Source organism: Trichosurus vulpecula, chromosome 3 (assembly GCF_011100635.1).
Source record: "Trichosurus vulpecula isolate mTriVul1 chromosome 3, mTriVul1.pri, whole genome shotgun sequence".
Lineage (NCBI taxonomy): Eukaryota > Metazoa > Chordata > Mammalia > Diprotodontia > Phalangeridae > Trichosurus > Trichosurus vulpecula.
The window spans coordinates 69,803,520-69,822,541 of record NC_050575.1 but is presented as its reverse complement, the minus strand read 5'-3'; the positions used below and the strand labels follow the sequence as shown (position 1 = coordinate 69,822,541).

The following is a 19,022-nucleotide window of genomic DNA, read 5'->3' as shown; positions in this document are numbered from 1 at the left end:
GAAATAAAGATTTTTGAAAATAACCTTAAATTCACTTTATTGACTTCTTTGAATATGTAGGTTATCACATCCATATTGTGTAAAAGTATAAACTTTTGTAAAACCTATTTCAAAGACAAAAGGTTTTTAAAATTTTTTTGTCTTTTTTCCTTCCCCCCCCTCTCCCCCCCCCCCCCCCCGCCCAAAGATGAAAAACCAGTACTTTCCAAGTTTTGAGAACAACATCGAAACTTGTATTTTCTTTGCTAGCAGAAAAATGGGGTTGGTGAAAACCTCTTAGCACTAGCACCATCATCCTCATTTAATAAGGAACCCTGAGTTTGTTTCAGGCTATACTGTATAAAGAACCTAAACACAACATCCAGAATGTGTTACCATGCTATTTGAACTAAAGCAGGAATAAGTGGTGAGTTCCTGGCAAGAATGAAGGATCGATGAGCTGCAACCAAATACAAGTTGTTGGGTTTTTTTTTTGTTTCCTCAAATAATCTCGTGACTCTGTTCCCCCCAGAAATTAATGAACCGCAACAAAGGTAGAAAATCAAAATATTCTCCGCATAGACCTTTCCTATAGCTCAAGTCGCCGCTTTTTTGCATGTGTGTACGCGTTGTTTGTTGGGTCCAGGAACGTAGGCGAGCCCATGTCAGTGTGCGCCAGTCCTAGCGATGTGGGGGCGGGGTGGGGGGTAAGGAGAAGGGGGAGTGGGGAATTTTGTCCACGTGTCATTGTTGTGTGCTCCACAACTCCACAGATGCGCTACGCATCCTGGCTTGTGCATCAGGGGGGGTGTTCATATACCTCTAGCAACAACGTGGGGTGGGAGCACAGGGGCCCACAGCGCCCAGTGATGGAGGGGAGCGGGGGAAAGGGAGAAAGGACGGGGGTGGTGGGTGGGGGGAATAGGGAGGGGGCGAGGACTCCCGGGAGCAGGGGGGAGTGGGGGAGGGGCTAATCAGGGGCCTGGCTTGCTGGCGCGCAGGCGCAGTCGGAGCCAGGAGGGAGGGAAGGAGGCGGGAGCCGCCGCCGCCGCAGAGCCCGGAGGGGGAGGGGGAGGGGGGAAACGGGAGGGAGCTAGTGAGCTGAGGAGCGGACACGCCGGGAGGCACCGGCCATGGCCGCGGCCGCCTGCTGATGGGCCCGGCCCGGGAGTGCGGGGTCAGAGGTACCCGCGGCAGCGGAGGATGGTGACCACCGGGCTCATGCCGCGGCCCAAGAGGGGACAGCCGAGGCCGGGCGAGGAGCCGCCTCTTTGAACCGAGCCCGGACCCGCCGTCGCCGCCACCTCCTCCTCAGACACCGACCGAGACCCGGGGAGGGAACCCGAGAGCCTGCCGGGCGGCGTCGCCGCTGCCGCCCCCTCCCCCCCGCCAGGCTGCGGCCCTGAGGTGACTGAAGCCCCGCCGCCTCCCATCCTGCTGCCCCTCCCCCTTCCTCCCCCCCCTTGGAAATCCCCGCTGTCTCTCCTTCCCTGGGCCGGCGTCCTCCTCCGCCCCTTCCCCCTCCTCACTTTCTTTGGCATCGTCTCACCTTCCCCCGCGTCCGCGAGCAGCCCCCGGTCTGGCCGCCCTCCCCTGCCCAGTCTCCATCTCCTTCCTGCCCTCACGTCCCGGGCCCAGCTCTAGGGTCCAGCTCTCTCCATCCCGCATCCCGCCTTCAGTCCCGCACGGCTCTACCCCGGCCTCAGGCCTCCTCTGGCCGCCCCCTCCTATCCTCCTCTGGATGTTGGGACTTGGGGAGAGGGTCAGGCGAGGGGGAGCTTTCTGATGGGGACTCTGCTCCTTCGCAGCCCCCCTTCCTTTCATCTGCCGAGGGGGTCTTTTTCCAGTCCTTTTTTTTAACCCACTCTTTACAGTCCCCCCCCCCCCACGCCCCTATTTAAACCCACTCAAACCAATTTTTACTTAATTCCCCTTCCAACTCCGAGCCTTTCCCACCCAGGGCCTCTCGCCATCGGGAGAGATACCCTTCTCCAGAAGGGAAGGGACGATGGAGGTGGGGCGGGGGGAGAGTTGAATTCTTTAGGCAGAGCTTCCCACTAAAACCCTTTACTGCAGCTGGAGAAGGGAGAGTTTGGGCTGTGCGGCTGTGGAGGATCTACGGTTGGCGATGGAGTTCCAGGGCTGCCTCTCCTGGCCCAGGTTTACCGTGCGTAATCCCCCAGCCCCGAGGCGGCTGCGCCGCCGCCTTTGCAGCTCTAGCTTTGCTAGGGGTTACTGGAGTTCAAAACGCATCTGAGATCGGTAGAGGGAGGTGTGGGAAGAGGAAGGGGGCTTTGCAATGTTGTGGCATCAAAGATTAATGGTTGGTTTAGTTTTGCAACCCGGTCGTAAACAGGAAACTAGTTTGGTTTGGAAGGGAAGGAGGGGATTGTGTGTGCATCTCTCTCATTTTAATACTGTACGGAGTTTGGTGCCAGAAGTGAATCTTGACTCAAACCCAAAAGATGAGCTCTTGGAGCTGCAGTCGTGACCTAGGCTGATGGCTCTATGGCAGAGATAGCAATATTTCTATTTCCTGTGTCTCCTTGAGTTTAAAAAAAAAATCCTGCAGCTCAGAGAGAAGTAGAATCATTTTAAAAAATGATTTTTTTCGGAAGAGATTATGAAAAGCGATAGAATTGCTAGTAGTTGATTGTGTTCAGGTATTTCCTAAGTTAGCAAGCTAGGAGTAGGAGTGAGGCAGACCAGCTATATTTAAAGCATGTGCAGAAGTTTATACAAGATGTGAACCTGTTGTGGCTTCTTTGGATTTGCCGCCAAGTTGACTTACAGCCTTTGTTAAAAAAAAAACAACAAAAAAACAAAGGAAAAGAAAAAAAGAGGGCCCCCCCTCCCCCTTTGAATCTTTAGAATTTACAGTGTGAAATGTTTTGACAGATGAAGGGCTATAAAAACTAATTCTTAAGGGATTTACTTTGTAGGTGGGTGGACTTTTTATGATTGGTTGGGAAAGACTTCAAGAGGAGATAGATGGAAACAGTTGACTTTGTAACAACAATTCAGTTACTGTTACTACAGAGATAGGTGTAGACTTTGAAAGCTATATAAGTTCTTTATGACTATAGTTTACAGTCATGCTATTTGTAGTCTCACTTTTTGTTTTCTCCTTGCAAGTTTTTTTAAATAGCCAAAAATGAGGGTCGAAGTTATACGTTTTAATTAAACAGGTTAATGATTTAATAAAACCTAAATTTTTATTGAACAAAATGATTTGACATTTCAAAATAAGTATCTTGTCAAGAAAACACAGTCCGATCCCAGGTCTCTCATCATTTTTCACATCAAATGAGATAATATTAAAAGTGCTTAGCATAGAACTTGGCACATAATTGGTGCATATATACATACTTATTTCCCCTCTCCTGCCCTTCCTCTGGAACGATATGACAGCAGTAATGACTACCTCATTTACTAAAAGTATATGATACACATTTAAAGTAGTTTAGGAATTCTATTCTTGGTTACTGTTGTATATTTTGAGATTTAAAAAATCTTGATTCTTTGGCTGTCTGATAATGTAAAATATCTCCATATTGGGATCACAAAATTGTTTAATATTTCTTGCAGAAGATATACATTTTAGAAGACTACATTAATAGATTTTTGTTTTTCATTTTAAAGAAGAAATTTCAAGAGATCCAAAATAAAGTCTACCTAAGTTTGATAGGGCAGGATATCTGTGCATTTGGTCTTGATATTTGTGCATTTGGCTTTGTTTTACTGGTCTCTATTTTCTTTCTTTCTTTTTTTAGTTTTGCTTTGGTCTATAGTCCTCTTGCTCATTTCTGAAATATTTCAATGTTTTGTTTTTAGAGATTTTTAAGGTACTTCTCAATGAGTTAAGTGATACTTATTAGCACTATCCTGCAGTCATTGTAGATGAAAGATTACTTAGGTTTAAAGCCTATTTCGGAACAAAAAGATATTGATAACATTTTACTCAGGAGTGAAAAAATAGTCCTCACTTAGGAAAAAAATGATTTGGGAGATTTTGACTGGAGGACTTAGGTTCTCCAACCTTAGTGGCAACTTAAATATAGTTGATTTTAGTTAGTCTGTTTTGAAAGCCCCGCAATCATTTAAAACTTGTTTTTAGCTGTAGGCTTAGAATATATATGACTTGGTAATATGAATATATTATACAATATTTGATTAGGATAGCTTATTGTCAACAGACATATCCAGACATTCAGTTCAGTTCAACAATTCATTTATTTATTCCCTACTGTGCCCAAACTTTTGTGCTAGGCCCCGGGGGTACAAGAACAAAAATAAAACGGAAACTCTGCCCTTATTCTGCTCGAGGTAGCAATACATAAATTGTTAAGAAAAGACAAAATGATTTGAGAAGAAAGCACTAATGATCAAGGGAGATCTGTTAAGAGATTTACTTCCAAGGTGGCATCTAAGCTGAACTCTTCAAGAAAGCTTAAGATTTTTAGAGGCCAAGGGGAAGGGGTGGGTGGGGTGGGGGATGATGGGACAGTGGAAGAACCACATTTGAGGGGTGGGGAATGCCAAGATAAAAACAGGGAAGCTGGAGATGGAATGCTAGGTTCAGGAAACAGTAAATAGACTAGTTTGGTTGGAACATTGAGTGCATAGAGGAGAATAATATGAAATAAGTCTACACAGGTAGCCAGATTTTAGAGGGTTTTAAACGTAAAAATAAAGAGTTAGATTAAGCAGTTATTCGTAAGGGTTAGTAGGGAAAGTACCCTAGATTTTTTAATTTAATAATATTCTTTAGGATTGATTCTTTCTTTAGTGTTTATGCTTAGGTATTTGAATGAAGAATATTCATTAAAAGAAAAAAAATTTAAAAAGCATACTATGTAGGTAGGCAACAGGTATCTAGCTTTTCTTAAGCACTTACGTGTCAGGCACTGTACTAAGGTATAAGGATTGAAGTATAAGCAAAAAAGAAAGTACATGCCTTTAAGGAACTTACATTTTAATGGAGGAAGAATACATGCAAAAAGGAGCTAAAAGTGGGGGAAAGTGAAGGTATGGGGTGGGTAGAGGAGAGTCAAAAGCACAACTCTATGGGGAATTGAATGTTGGCTGTCCTAGGCCCTTCTTCAAAATGGAGGTCCGTGCAGAAATTCACTACTGGGAGAAGGGAAAATCGTACTGCTGTGGCAGAGGGATGTTCCAGGATGGAACGCTACAGGGGTGGATGTTTCAGGGTAAGGAAGCTCTAGATACTTAGGAAGGCTCCAGTCTGAAAATGTAGCTTTGGCATAGGCCCAAGTCTGGAAAGTCAGAAGGGGAATGGTAATTATCCTTTTGGCCAAGCATTACTTGGACTAGTTGATTAATAACCCTGACCTCAGTTTCCTCATTTTTATGATGATGTTGGACTAGATGGCCTCTGAGGTCCTTTGCAACTTTAGATCTTCATCCTGTGATTCTGTGACACATGGAAAATATGGATTTTTAGACAGCTAAAGTATAATCATGGCATCTTGTGGCAGCATATTCTAATTTTAGGCGAAATACTTAAAAACAAACCACCTTTTGAGAGCTGAGTTGTCCCCCAAAGAAAGAGTAAATGCTATAATTTACAGTTGTACATGCCTCAAACAGCAAACCAAGTTGCACAGAATTTGGAGTCAGCTTGGCTGGAACCATGGTAGGAATCAGCAAGCATTTGTGAAGTAGGTGGGTAAAGAAATTGGAGATTTAAATTTGGTAGAGTTCTGAATAAATTATTTTTCTTTTTCTTTTTATAGTACTTTATGGGTAATATTTTACTTTCCTTTGTGTGGATGAAGTTTGCCTGTTCATGAAACTTTCAGGCAACCCTCTCAAGTACCAGGAAACATTTACTGTGTGTTAGGTGTATTATAAAATGGGCATCCTGTGCTCTATCCAAGATCATTCTTCATGTATTTATGACATTTGCATCATCAGTGTACAATCTCTTGTTTTCTCTTCTGGACATAGCTTTCTTATTTTGTCAGTAATTTTGACATAAAATCTGTATTGATAATTTTGAAGACTGATAGTTTGCTTGTTCTGTCTGTCATAGGTAGTGATTATAGTAATAGTGATAATAATAAAAGGTTAACATTCTGAGATGACCTGTAGTAAGCGTGATCTTCTGAACGGTTTGGAGAGGGAAGACTTCATTATTTCTTGAACATTAAATTCTTTATTTCTAATTTTTTTCCTCAGTAGATAATAATTGCAATGAAACAAAAAACTTTTTAGATTTAATTATGCTATGATACTAATAACAATGTCTGACATGATTAAAGTGTTAAAGCCAAAGTGAATTAATCAAAAGTGAGTAGGTGATATAGTAAAATGCTGAAAATAGTTGAAGACCAGCTTGGTACAGTGTTAAAAGCCAAAGGCTCTGAAGTTAGAGCAATCTGAGTTTAAATCTCACCTCAGATCCTTAACTACCTGAGTGATCTTGAGTAGGCCACTTAATTTTGATCATCACGTTCTTTATCTGTAAAATAAAGGAGTTGGACGAGATGGACTCTGAAGTACCTTCTAACTCTAGATCTAGGATTCTCTGATTCTCTTAGCGAATTGGAGATGACACTGAAATAAACATGGGCAGGCCATTGATAATCTTCTAGCACTGCTAATCGTCATATATTTCTTATCCTTTTACAAAATTATAAGATATTCTAGAATATGGAAAAAACTTTTCAAATTTTTAATTTTAATAAAAATATTTGGAAATAGCATTAAATGTTTATTTTTCAATATATAGGGATTTTTCACCCAGACTTCATATGTTAATAAGAAAATCTATTGCACTCTGAAATTAAATCTCGTGGTGCATGTTATTCAATTTCCATTTTGGCTGGCTACTAGATTAAGGAGTGTTTTCTTCTTCTGTTTTTAAATATCCTAGATAGCTTTGACATCTACATATATATAGAAATACTGTATAGCAGGTAAAATCTACAACTAGCAGTTTTGAGAAACCCAATTGAGGTCCTTATAGCTGCCAGAAAAATGAATTAAGGACTTTTTAGGGGCTGCTTTAGTTTTTATTTTCTTCTAGTTTTTGATTAGGATCACAACTCTATCTGACTTTGCTTCATTGCTAGTGTTATTTTCACCTTACTGGGAAAGAAGGGCTGGTAATGCATTAAGGAATCTTCCTATACATTAAAAATAATTAGGACAACAATATTCAGCATTGCATTATTGGTCACGTGGATCTATAGTAGTTTCTAGTTCTGTATCCCTGGATAGAGCATAATATAACAACCAAAAAAGTTTCGTTAATTGTATACCAACTTTAACGCTGTTTAAACTGAGTAAACTTTGAAAATTAGGGCATACGTTGGAATCACACACAAATATTTACCATAGCATTGCAATCTGTTGCTCTATAATTTTCTTCAGAAATATTTCCATTTGCTCTGTAAATTCTGGAGTTATTTCCAAAGCTACAAATGTGTTCAACATTCTAACCAAAAATATTAAAGGGGTACTGCTAGAGTTGATGGGTCCCAGATTTATCTTCATTTTTAAAATTGCCAATACATTTGTTTCAGTCATTTCTTCTTTTCTTCACCCTTCTTCCTCTTTCTCTAATTCCTTCAGTGAAGTTGCAGTAGAACAGAACATTTGAAATATTTCTTCCATTTAAAGCTAATATATTTCATTGAGTAGCTTCTTTTAAAAATAGACAATCTTGCTTATACTCAACTATTCTCATTTACATTTTCATTATTTCTTCTTTACAAATAGCCATTCAGTTTTCTGCAACTCTTCATACCTTTTATGACTTTAACATTTTTCCCTCTTCCGCTACGTACACAAAAGTAACAGGTAAGATCGTATGTCATGAGAGCTTGCAGACATATATCTGACTTACCTTGTGCCATTAGCATGTCTGCATGGAGGAAAATTATTTGACAGGAATGTTATTTTTCCATTCTGATTGCAGAGGCTTCAGAGATTTTAGTAAATATAAAACTAAAAACTAAAGAAATTGTTAATGGTACAAGGAAACAACATTGTGAAGAGCATTACTTTTTGTTTTTGTATTTATGAATTCTATAGTCATAAGTTGGAACTTGAAAATTGGTTGTAGAAAGGAGCTTTTGGAAGAGCTAAACAAAAAACAGTTATAATAGTCCATTATTGAGCAGCTTAATTTTTGTGCATTAAAATAACTTGTGATTTAGCAACTTTGTCGATATCCAAATGAATCTGAAATGATTATATAGGAATACATTTTTATGTCAAATTAAATTTGAGAGCATGCCATTTGTTGCATTTTTTTATTACTACTTAGATTTAGAACCAGTGGACTTTTAGACATAGTTTTGGATCACAAATTTAATCAGAATAGAAAATGCTGAAAGAAAGGAAGAATGTCACATTGGATGCTACCTTATATTGTGAATCTCTAAAAACAGTTTTGTTTTGTTTTGGGGGGTTTTTTTTGCTTTTTTTTTAAATTAGATTTTTTATTTTTAGTTTACAACACTTAGTTTCACATGTTCTTGAGTTTCAAATTTTCTTCCCTTCCCTCCTCCCTGCCCCCCAAGATGGCATGTTGTCCAGTATAGATTCTACATAAACTTTTGCATTAAACTTATTTACACAATGGTCAAGTTGCAAAGAAGAATTATGACCAATGGAATGAATCATGAGAGAGAAGAAACAAAACCAAAATAAAAAGAGCACGTAGTTTGCCTCAGTCTGCATTCAGAGTCCACAGTTCTTTCTCTGGATGTAGCTAGCTTTTTCCATCGTGAGTCCTTTGGAGCTGTCTTTGAGCCTTATATTGCTGAGGACAGCCAAGTCTATCAAAGTTAGTCATCACAGAATCAGTATGTCTGTGGTTGTGTATAACGTTCTCCTGGTTCTGCTCCTCTCACTCAGCATCAGATCATGTAGGTCTTTCCAGGTTATTAAGTCCTATCTTCCCCATTTCTTATAGCACAATAGTATTCCATTACATTCATATACCACAACTTGTTCAGCCATTCCCCAATTGATGGGCATCTCCTTGATTTCCAATTCTTTGCCACCACAAAAAGAGCAGCTATAAATATTTTTGTACATACAGGTCCCTTTCCCACTTGTGTGATCTCTGGAATATAGCCCTAGGAATGGTATTGCTGGGTCAAAGGGTATGCACATTTTTATAGCCCTTTGGACATAGTTCCAAATTGTTCTCCAAAATGGCTGAATCTGTTCACAACTCCACCAACAATGTATTACTGTTCCAGTTTTCCCACATACTGTCCAGCATTTATCATTTTCCTGTTTTGTCATGTTAGCCAATCTGACAGGAGAGATATAAACAGTTTTGTTTTTTAACAAACATGTAACTATATATACAAATCTACATCTTAAAGATGTATTGGCTGATTTTGTTTTGTATGTATCTTTTATGAATTTTAGATTTGTCCTGACTCTACTGAAAAAGAAAAATATGGCTGCAAGAGAGAAATTGGAGGCAGTGTTAAATGTGGCCCTGAGGGTCCCAAGCATCATGCTTTTGGATGTCTTGTACAGATGGGATGTCAGCTCTTTTTTCCAGCAGATCCAAAGAAGTAGCCTCAATAATAACCCTCTCTTCCAGTATAAGTATTTGGCCCTTAATATGCATTATGTGGGTAAGTATTTTCTTTATTTACTTTCTAGCCTTAAAATGGACTCTTTAGTTTACTTAGATTCTGTTTTTTTGAATGTGCATAAATTGTTAACTTGATTTGGCCACATTTGATATGGCTGGTATAGTCATAGTGGAATGCTTTTAATAATAGAGTCTAGCTGTTTTGTTTAATACAGATAAATTGTGTATTATTTTGATTTTTGGGAGGGATAAAACTGGAAATGGGAGAATAAATCATGTATTTTAGCAGGGTTTAGGTAAATTGAAGACAATATTTTCCATTAATATACCTTATTTCCTCTTGGAAATCTGATCTGATTGTCATTAAAAATGAAGAAGGATTTTCTTTTTTTTTTGCCCAAAATATATTTTCCCGCTTGTTTGTACTTCAGAGTCCCCTAAGATACAGAACAAAAACACCCACATCAATTCAAGAAAAAACATTCCCTTCAAATAAATGGTGATGGTAGTATTATGTGAAATAATATCATATTAAAAATCCACATATGAGGAGAAGAAAAAAAAAAGGACCCAACCCAGTTCTGGAACTATCATTGTTATGAAGTGGTAATAGTGGTAACAGTATGTAGAAGAAGTTAAAGAGTCTCAGATGAGAGCCAGTATCATACATTGTACTCATAGGATATTAGAATTGGGGTCAAATAATAACTTGGCACAGTAAATGATCTTTAACTTATACGTAGATCATAAGTAATGATAGTAAGAGTGTGTTACCCTTTATATATAAAAATGGTAATTCATACCTACTTTCAGTGGAACATGAATTTGAGTTGTTTTTCAGCATTAGTCATGAATTTCTATAGAACAGGGATGTCAAACTCAAATAGAAATAGATCCCTGCAGAGAGCATATTGACTTAGTTGTTGACATGTTGACAAGTTAACATTACCTGTGTTGTTTTGTATTTTTATTTATTTTATTAAACATTTCCCACTTACATTTTAATCTGGTCCTCCTCCTCCTTAATATGGAGTTTTGAGGTCCCAGGCTTCAATTTTGATACCTTCTGTAGAACATCTAATCTCCTTTCTTAACAAATTGTGCTTTTTTAAGGTAAAGATAAATTATATAGCTAGACCTGTATAATCTGAAGTTGTGTGACTTGGGATGTATTTTCTAAGTGGATAGAATAGAGTTGTACAGGGATTGAACTGAACCAGTTATCTGACAAGAGTAATATCCTGCTCATTAAAACTATTTCAGGTTTCCTCTTATTTGTCTCAACCAGCCTAGCCTTCATTCTTAGCTTGGTGATAATATATAGTCTTTTACATAATAATATATAGTGACCCCTGTCACTAAGAAATTATTCATTTCATTGTTATGGCAAGGGTTTTATTACCTCATCTTTGAGTTTGTCAATAATTTATTAAACATACACTTTGAATTTTTTCCTTAGATTTTAAGTTCCACAAGGGCAGATATGAACCAACACACAAAGAAAATACTGACGTTAACAGAAATCTTTGGAGAACAAAGTAATTATAGGTACCTTTGCCATAAAGGAGTTAGGGAATTATGTTATAGGCACCTCTTCTCTGTCTTGTGTCACCTATACCACTTTCTTAATGTTATACTCACTTATACTTAGCTTACGTTTATTGCGTATTATTTGAGAACTGCGTAATATTGTGGCACTTGTAGTATCTGAACCTTTAAAATGGCTTGAATATGAACAAAATAGTAAAAGGGGGTGGGTAGAATTATTTCTTGTTCTTTTTTTTTTGGGAGGGAGGAAGGCAGGGCAGTTGGGGTTAAGTGACTTGCCCAAGGTCACACAGCTAGTACGTATGTCAAGTGCCTGAGGCTGGATTTGAACTCAGGTCCTCCTGACTCCAGGGCTGGTGCTCTACTCACTGTGCCACCTAGCTTCCCCTGAATTATTTCTTTAAAGTTTCATCTTCAACTAATGATGGAGTTTCCATAGTTCTTGAACTGTGAACTAAACATTCTGGTTGCTATAGCTGGTTCTATAAACCATGTATTTCACTCAGGTCGCCAATGGCAGGTATTATAGTCCAGTAGAAAAGGTACTAGAATGGCAGTGTGGGGAGATGGGGCTTTTTATTCCAGTTCTGTGAACTATCTGGGTGACTTCGGACAAAATCATTTTACTTCTCTTAATCTCTTCTCTCATTCATAAAATGAAGGGATTGGACTGACTGATTTCTAATGTCTTGCGCTCTAAACTTCTATTTCTAACCCTTCTTAGGGCAGGCTTTTTGTTAAGAATACAAAAATGATGAACAGTTGTATATTTCAGATTTAGACTTGGTTAGGGTTCACTTTACATTATAGTTTTTCAGATGGGTTTGCCAGGTTTTAGTTCAGAGTCAGTTAATGATTGTCCCATGCTATCTTTTGCTTTGCATCCTGAACTGTTAATTAATTTTAGAAATTTATGGTTTGTACTACAGCAGAAATTCACACCCTGGTTTGTTAGTACTGGGAACTGAACCAAGGCTTCTTTAGTACAGTCAGTTCTATTGCTATGTACTCTTCTTTAGTGATTGCACAAAATAGATACTTTCAGCTTGAACAGGTGTGGTTTTTTTTAGTTTTTGTTTTTAACCACTATATCTAAATACTATGTATGTTTTTTTTTTCTTTTTAGTTATAGTGACTCAGTATATGGAATTTTAGGGCAGCTAGATGGTTCAATGAATAGAACGCTGGGTCTGAAAAAAGGAAGAACTGAGTTCAAATCCAGCCTCAGACACTTATTAGCTGTGTGACCCTGGGCAAGACACTTAATCTGTGTTTGCTTTAGGATAGGTAGGTGGCTCAGTGGACAGAGTGCTTGTCCTGGAGTCAGGAAGACCTGAGTTCAAATGTGCTCTCACATGCTTACTAGCTATGCGACCTCGGGCAAGTTACTTAACTCTGTTTGCCTTAATCCACGGGAGAAGGAAATTGCAAACTACTCCAACTTCTTTGCCAAGAAAACCCATGGACGGTATTGACTTGCTATGATCCACGAGGTCATCAAGAGTCAGAAGTAACTGAATAATGACACTTGGAATTTCACAGCTAAATAGCTTTTGTATGAGTATATAAATGAGGCAGTTTGTATTTGCCTTTAAGTTTTAGATGCTTCCTCAGTTCTATAGTTCTGTATTATATATTACATTTTTTATATTTGTTTTTGCTATTGTCTTTTTGGGCTTCCCTTAACTTCTTACTAAGAAGCAAATCTTAGGTAAGGTAAGGGTTGTAGTTTCCAGGAAAGTAGTAAGGTTATAACTAGGAAGAATAGGGTACTTTTTTTTTTATCTACTGAAGAGGTAGAAGGAAGTTGGAAAGAAGGGAGAAGAGAGACTGAGACAAAGAAAAAATGACATTTAATAGGGATAAATGTCAAAGCTGGGACTTAAATGCTTGATATTTTAGACTATATGTGTTCTCCAGCCACCTGGTTTTTCCTTTGTAGATAGATAGACTGAATTCTTTTGCATGATTATGGATCTTATTTAGGAAAGCTCTGCAAACTTCTCAGACTTGATTTAATCAGCATAATATTATTAGCAAATAAGAGCATCTGGAAGACCTCACCATTTATAGGGAATCCTCTCAGTGATTTAGACTCTTCTACAGTGGCATATAATTTTAGTGATCTTGTCTCTGTCTTCTGCTTCACTTGATATAACTAATCAGAGGATCATTGAAAAAAAAATTTCTCTGTTGTTGACTCTATCAGTGAACCTTTTATGATGTTAGTAAATTCATGGCAAGCACCTGTTTGGGCAGGAACTGCTAAGGCTGTATTTTGCTTTACTGAACCAAATGCTTTGAAAATATCAGTAAACAGTAATTACATTAGGGTCTTATATAATCAGTTACAGGATAAGGAGATCAGACTGAACATGTCATTTTTAAAAGACCTGGGTTCCCCCTTATGAAGCAACATTTCAACTAGTCTACCTCAAACTAATATAGTCTTAGGCTAAATTAATGGAAATATACTATCCAGATCAAGTGAGATAATAGTCCCAGCACATACCATATTCATGCCACTGATAGGCTAGTAAGACCTAGAGCTCAGGGAATTGCAGCACCATCCTGGCCACTGAAGCTGCAGTAGTCCTGGAAAGCAAGCCTTGTGGAGATAAAACCTGACAACTTCCTCTACAGGTGCTGCAGCCTCCTCTTCTTCAGCAAGCCAGAAGTATCGGGAACTTCAGAAAGAAAGTACTTGGCACTGAAGTCCTTGGTGCTATCAAATGGTTCAACATCAGAAACCACTGTGGCATTATTAATGGAAATGACATCTAAAAAGATGCATTACCATTGGCTTTTTTGCTGCACCTTAAGGCCCAGTGGGTTTTTTTATTTTATCTGATTTGTAGCTGAAATTTTCCATATGTGTTGTTTTTTGCTATTAGAATGTGAAACTCCTTGAGAGCAGGGATCATCTTGCTTTTCTCTTTGTTTCCCGAGCGTTTTACATGTAGTAAATGCTTAATAAATGCTTTTTCTCTCAGTCAGTTTTATGTTCAATTCTGGGTGCCGTATTTTAAGCCAAATGTTTATAAATTAGAATGTGGTCAAAGGATAGTAGCCTGGATGATAAAAGTTTATTAGCCATGTTCTATGAAGAATGAAGGAAATGATTAGCTTGCTGATAAAAATACTTAGGGTGAAACATGAGAGCTGTCTTAATATTTGAAGGTCTGCTATCTGGTTGATGATTTTGATTGGTCCTTCATAGCTCAGGGGGTGAGGATTGGAGCCACTGAATTGAAGTTACAGGGAAGCACACTAAAACTCCTGTAAATAAGAACTTTTTATTGGGTGGAATTATCCAAAAATGGAATGTGTTTTTTTTGTGAGGGAGTTAGTTTTTGATCATTGGAAATTTTAAAAGATCTTACAGGGATGTTATAGAAAAGAGTCCTCCATTGAGTGGGAGCTTGGAAGTAATGAAATCTAAGATCCCATGTAATTCCGAGATTCTAAAATTGTGGAGCCAGAGGTATAATCAGGGGGCTACCTGGGAGTCTGTTGCCTAACTTAGCAGCTTTGACTATATTTGACTCTTCATGTAGCAGCCTACTGATCAGGAGACCAAAGCAAGTAGTTAGGTTGGAAAACAAGAAAGAAGTAGAAACTAATTCCAGTTTTTGTCATAGTGCTTATAGGAACATATATAGTAAAGAACTAGAGGAAAAATGGGATTTGACATGGAGAATTTTTCCACATAGATTTTCCAGAAATATGCTAATAGGTATGCCCTGACTAACTTTATTAAATGGTTCTACAAAAAATTGATCATAGACAAAATAGCATTTCAGAGAGCAGGTTCATAGTTATGATTGTTCATATGGCTGAATGATTTGATAGTGGGCTCTCCGGGTTATAAATTGGGCTTTGATGATAATGTATTAACGATCTTGTAAAATCCAAGAAATCTTGGTTAAAAGTATATAGTGTGTTGGGGCAGCTAGGTGGCACAATGAGTAGAGCACGGGCCCTGGAGTCAGGAGGATCTGAGTTCAAATTCTTTCTCAGACACTTGACACATGTACTAGCTGTGTGACCTTGGGCAAGTCACTTAACCCCAATTGCCCTGCCAAAAAACCCCAAAACAAACAAACAAAAAAAAGTATATGTTGTGGTATATGTTTGTCATCCATACATTGAGAAACACTTCTTATATTGAATGCATTTTCCTTTTTTAAGAGAAAGCTACAGTGGGCATCAGTTAAATAAAATACTCAAACCCACTTTGTTATGGAGTTGGATAGTGGAAGTCTGTGTTGCTTATTTGTTGTCTTGGGACTTTATTATGGTAACTATAGTGCTTTGAAATTTTTTAAACACTTTACTTTGATGCGTATGTGATTTTGTCAATGTTAGTACTCCTCTACAATGGTTCAGGTTGAAACCTGTGTAGAACTTTCTTACCCTTTGCAATTTTTGTTCACATCTTTCTGTATATTTTCCATATATTATCTGTCCAGTGTTTTGGAGGCCTTCCTCTGGATTTTATTTTACTATCTCATGGTATATTGGTACATTACTTGAGCTGTTCACCGGCTGTAGTCAGCATATATTCTTTTCTTTTCTGCTTTTCCATTGTGTTAGGAATGTAATATCCTAGCCTCTTCCCCCATGTGAGTAAAACGAATTCAAATCATCCTCAAATCTTGGTTGGCGCTATTGACATCACTTCCTGGTTGCCAGAGTACAAAGTGTCCACAAAGAGCTCCTGGGGCTCTCTGATGTTTGGCTGGTGGATCAGTATGGGCGAGGCGGGCAAGGCAGGCAAGGAAGCTTTGCTCAACTTAATTAGCTGAGGGAAATATCCCTGTTATGGATTCTTGTTGAATATCCTTCTGCTATGGCTAAGTAAATCTTTTTTTGTTAACTGTTGAATGACCTATAGGTGTCTTATTTTGTTCCCATATCAAACCTAATTTACCAGAGGATTGGTCTGAGTCTGTCCCAGTCCAGAACATCTGTACATTTTTCATGATGTCTTTTATGTTACTTCTCTCGTGCAAGTCATGATTAGTAGTATGTGTGTCTTCTTAAAGCCATGTGTTTTTCCAGTGCTCTTGGGGGAAGCTGCAATTTTTATGTTTTTGAGATTGTGTTCCATGATTTATCACTGGAATAGTATTGGTCAGTCAATCAAAAGGCATTAATAAAGTGCTTGCGAAGTGCTGGGATCCAAAGAAAAGCAAAAGATATTCTAGCACTTAGCACAGTGCCTGGCACATTAGGTGCTTGATAAATGCCTACTCAGTGACTACCTTTAAGGAGCTTATGGTATAATGAGGGAGACAGCATGAAAACAACTATGTACAGACAAGATATATACAGGATTAGTTGGAGATAATCTACAGAGGGGAAGCAGTAGCTTTAAGACCGGGATCAGGAATGAAAGAAGGTGATGTTTTAGCTGAGACTTGAAGGAGGCCAGGAGGCTTAGATGAAGAAGTGCACAATTACAGGCATGGAGGAGAGCCAGTGAAAATGCCTGGAGTTGTTAGATGGAATTCTTGTGCCAGAAACAGCAAAGAGGCCAGTGTCATGGATTATAGAACACATAGTGGAGAGTAAATTATAAGAAGGGGGTGGGGTAATTTTGATTATGTTAAATTGAAATGTTTTTGTACAAAAAAGCCAATGCAACAAAGATTAGGAGGGAAGCAGAAAATTGGGAGAAAATCTTTACAACTAGTGTCACTGATAAAGGCCTCATTTCCAAAATATACAGGGAACTGAACCAAATATATAGGAATACAAGTCATTCCCCATTTGAGAAATGGTCAAAGGATATGAACAGACTGTTTTCAGAGGAAGAAATGAAAGATATCTATAGGCATATGAAAAAATGCTCTAAATCACTACTGATTAGAGAAATGCAAATCAAAACAACTCTTAGATACCACATCTCTTCTGTCAGATTGGCTAAAATAACAAAAGAGGAAAATGATAAATGCTGGAGAAGATGTGGGAAAATTGAAACATTGTTACATTGCTGGTGCAGTTGTGAACTGATCCAGCCATTTTGGAGAGCAATTTGGAACTATGCCCAAAGGGCTATAAAAATGTTCATACCCTTTGACCCAGCAATACCACTTTTAGGGTTGTATCCCAAAGAGATCACACAAATGGGAAAAGGACCCATATGTACAAGAATATTTATAGTGGCTCTTTTTGTGGTAGCTAAAAATTGGAAATCAAAGGGATGCCCATCAATTGGGGAATGGCTGGACAAGCTGTGGTATATAAGGTAATGGAATACTATTGTGCTATAAGAAATGGGGATGATACAGATTTCATAACAACTTGGAAAAACTTACACAACATGCTAAGTGAGCGGAGCAGAGCCAGGAGAACATTATACACAACCACAGATATATGGATTCTGTGAGGACTAACCCTGACAGACTTTGCTCTTCTCAGCAACACAATGTGCAAAGACAACTCCAAAGGACTCATGATGGAGAATGCTATCTACATCCAGAGGAAGAACTATGAAGTATGAATGCAGATTAAGGCACACTTCATGGCTTTTCTCCCCCTTTTTTTCTCTCTTTTGTATTTGTTTTTGGGTTGTGGTTTTTTTTTTTTGGTTCTGTTTCTTTCTCATGATTCATTCCATTGGTCATAATTCTTCTCCACAACTTGACTAGTGTGTAAATTAATTCAATGCAAAGTTATATGTGGAAGTTATATGGGATTCCATGCTCTCTTGGTGGGGGGGGGGGAGGGAAGAAAATCTGGAACTCAAAATTATGTAGAACCGTGTGTTGCAAACTAAAAATAAAAAGGAAAAAAAGAAGGGAGTGGGGGCCATGTTATGAAGGGTCAAAGTTAAATAGGATTTTAAATTTGATCCTGGAGGTAACAAAGAGCTGTTGAATTTTGTTGGGGGTGGGGAGGGGTGGTGGTGATGTGACTTGGTTAAACATGTACTTTGAGAAGATCACTTTGACAGCTGAGTGGAGAGTGTACTAGATTAGGGAGAGATGTGAGACAGGCAGACCACAAGCAAATATGTCCAGATGTGAGGTGGTAAGGGCCTACCCCAGGGTGGTAGCAGTGTTAGAGGAGGGAAGGGGGAATATGAGAGATGTTAGGAAGGTTAAATTGACAGGCCTTGGCAACAGATTGTAGATAGAGGGTGATAAAATGTGGAGTCAAAGATGAAACTTTGGTTGTGAGGCTGGGTGACTGGGAAGGATGTGTGGTTTCTCTGACAGTATTAGAAAGTGAAGGTTTTTGAGGAAAGATAATGAAATCAGTTTTGGAAATGTTGATTTTTTTGAGATATTCAGTTTGGGATTTTTAATAGGCAGTTGCATGTATGAGATTGGAGCTCAGAAGAGAAATAGAAGAGACTAGAGGACTAGATTTGAGAGTCATCAGCCTAGCAATGATAATTGATTTCATGGGAGGTGATGTGATCGCGGAATGAAATAGTATAGAGAGGGAAGAGAAGAGGGCCCAGGATGGAGCCCTGAGGATATCTGTTGTTCCCAAGTATGACCTGGTTGTAGATCCAGCAAAGAAGACTGCAAAGGAGCAGTCTTACAGGTCAGAGGAGACCCAGGATGGAGTAGTGTCCTGGAAACATAGAAGAGACTAGCGAGGACAGCATGATCAACAGTGTTGAAGGCTACATAGGAGTCAAGAAGGATGAGGATTCAGAAAAGGTTATTAGATTTAGCAATTAAAAGATCATTGGTTAACTTTGGATAGAGCAGTTTTTGAAGAAAGAAGAAAGGAAATGGCAGTATCCTATTGATTGCAGACAGTTGTCTCAAGGAGTTTTGCCACAAAAGGGAGGTGAGATGGGATGATTGCTGGTGGGGATGGATCAAATGAAAGACTTTTGAGGATGAGAGAGACCTGGACTTATTCATAGACAGCAGGGAAGCAA

At 38.8% G+C, this 19,022-nt stretch overlaps 1 protein-coding gene across 1 annotated transcript in view; it reads left to right on the top strand.

Moving 5' to 3' along the window:
- The first annotated feature begins 1,031 nt into the window (after positions 1-1,031).
- Positions 1,032-19,022, top strand: part of RNF145 (ring finger protein 145) — a 100,623-nt gene continuing 82,632 nt past the window's right edge. Inside the window, exons 1-2 of the mRNA XM_036751812.1 lie at positions 1,032-1,386; positions 9,394-9,608. Coding sequence (XP_036607707.1) covers positions 9,425-9,608 — 184 coding nt within the window. The 5' untranslated portion in view covers positions 1,032-1,386; positions 9,394-9,424. The remainder of the gene's footprint in view (positions 1,387-9,393; positions 9,609-19,022) is intronic.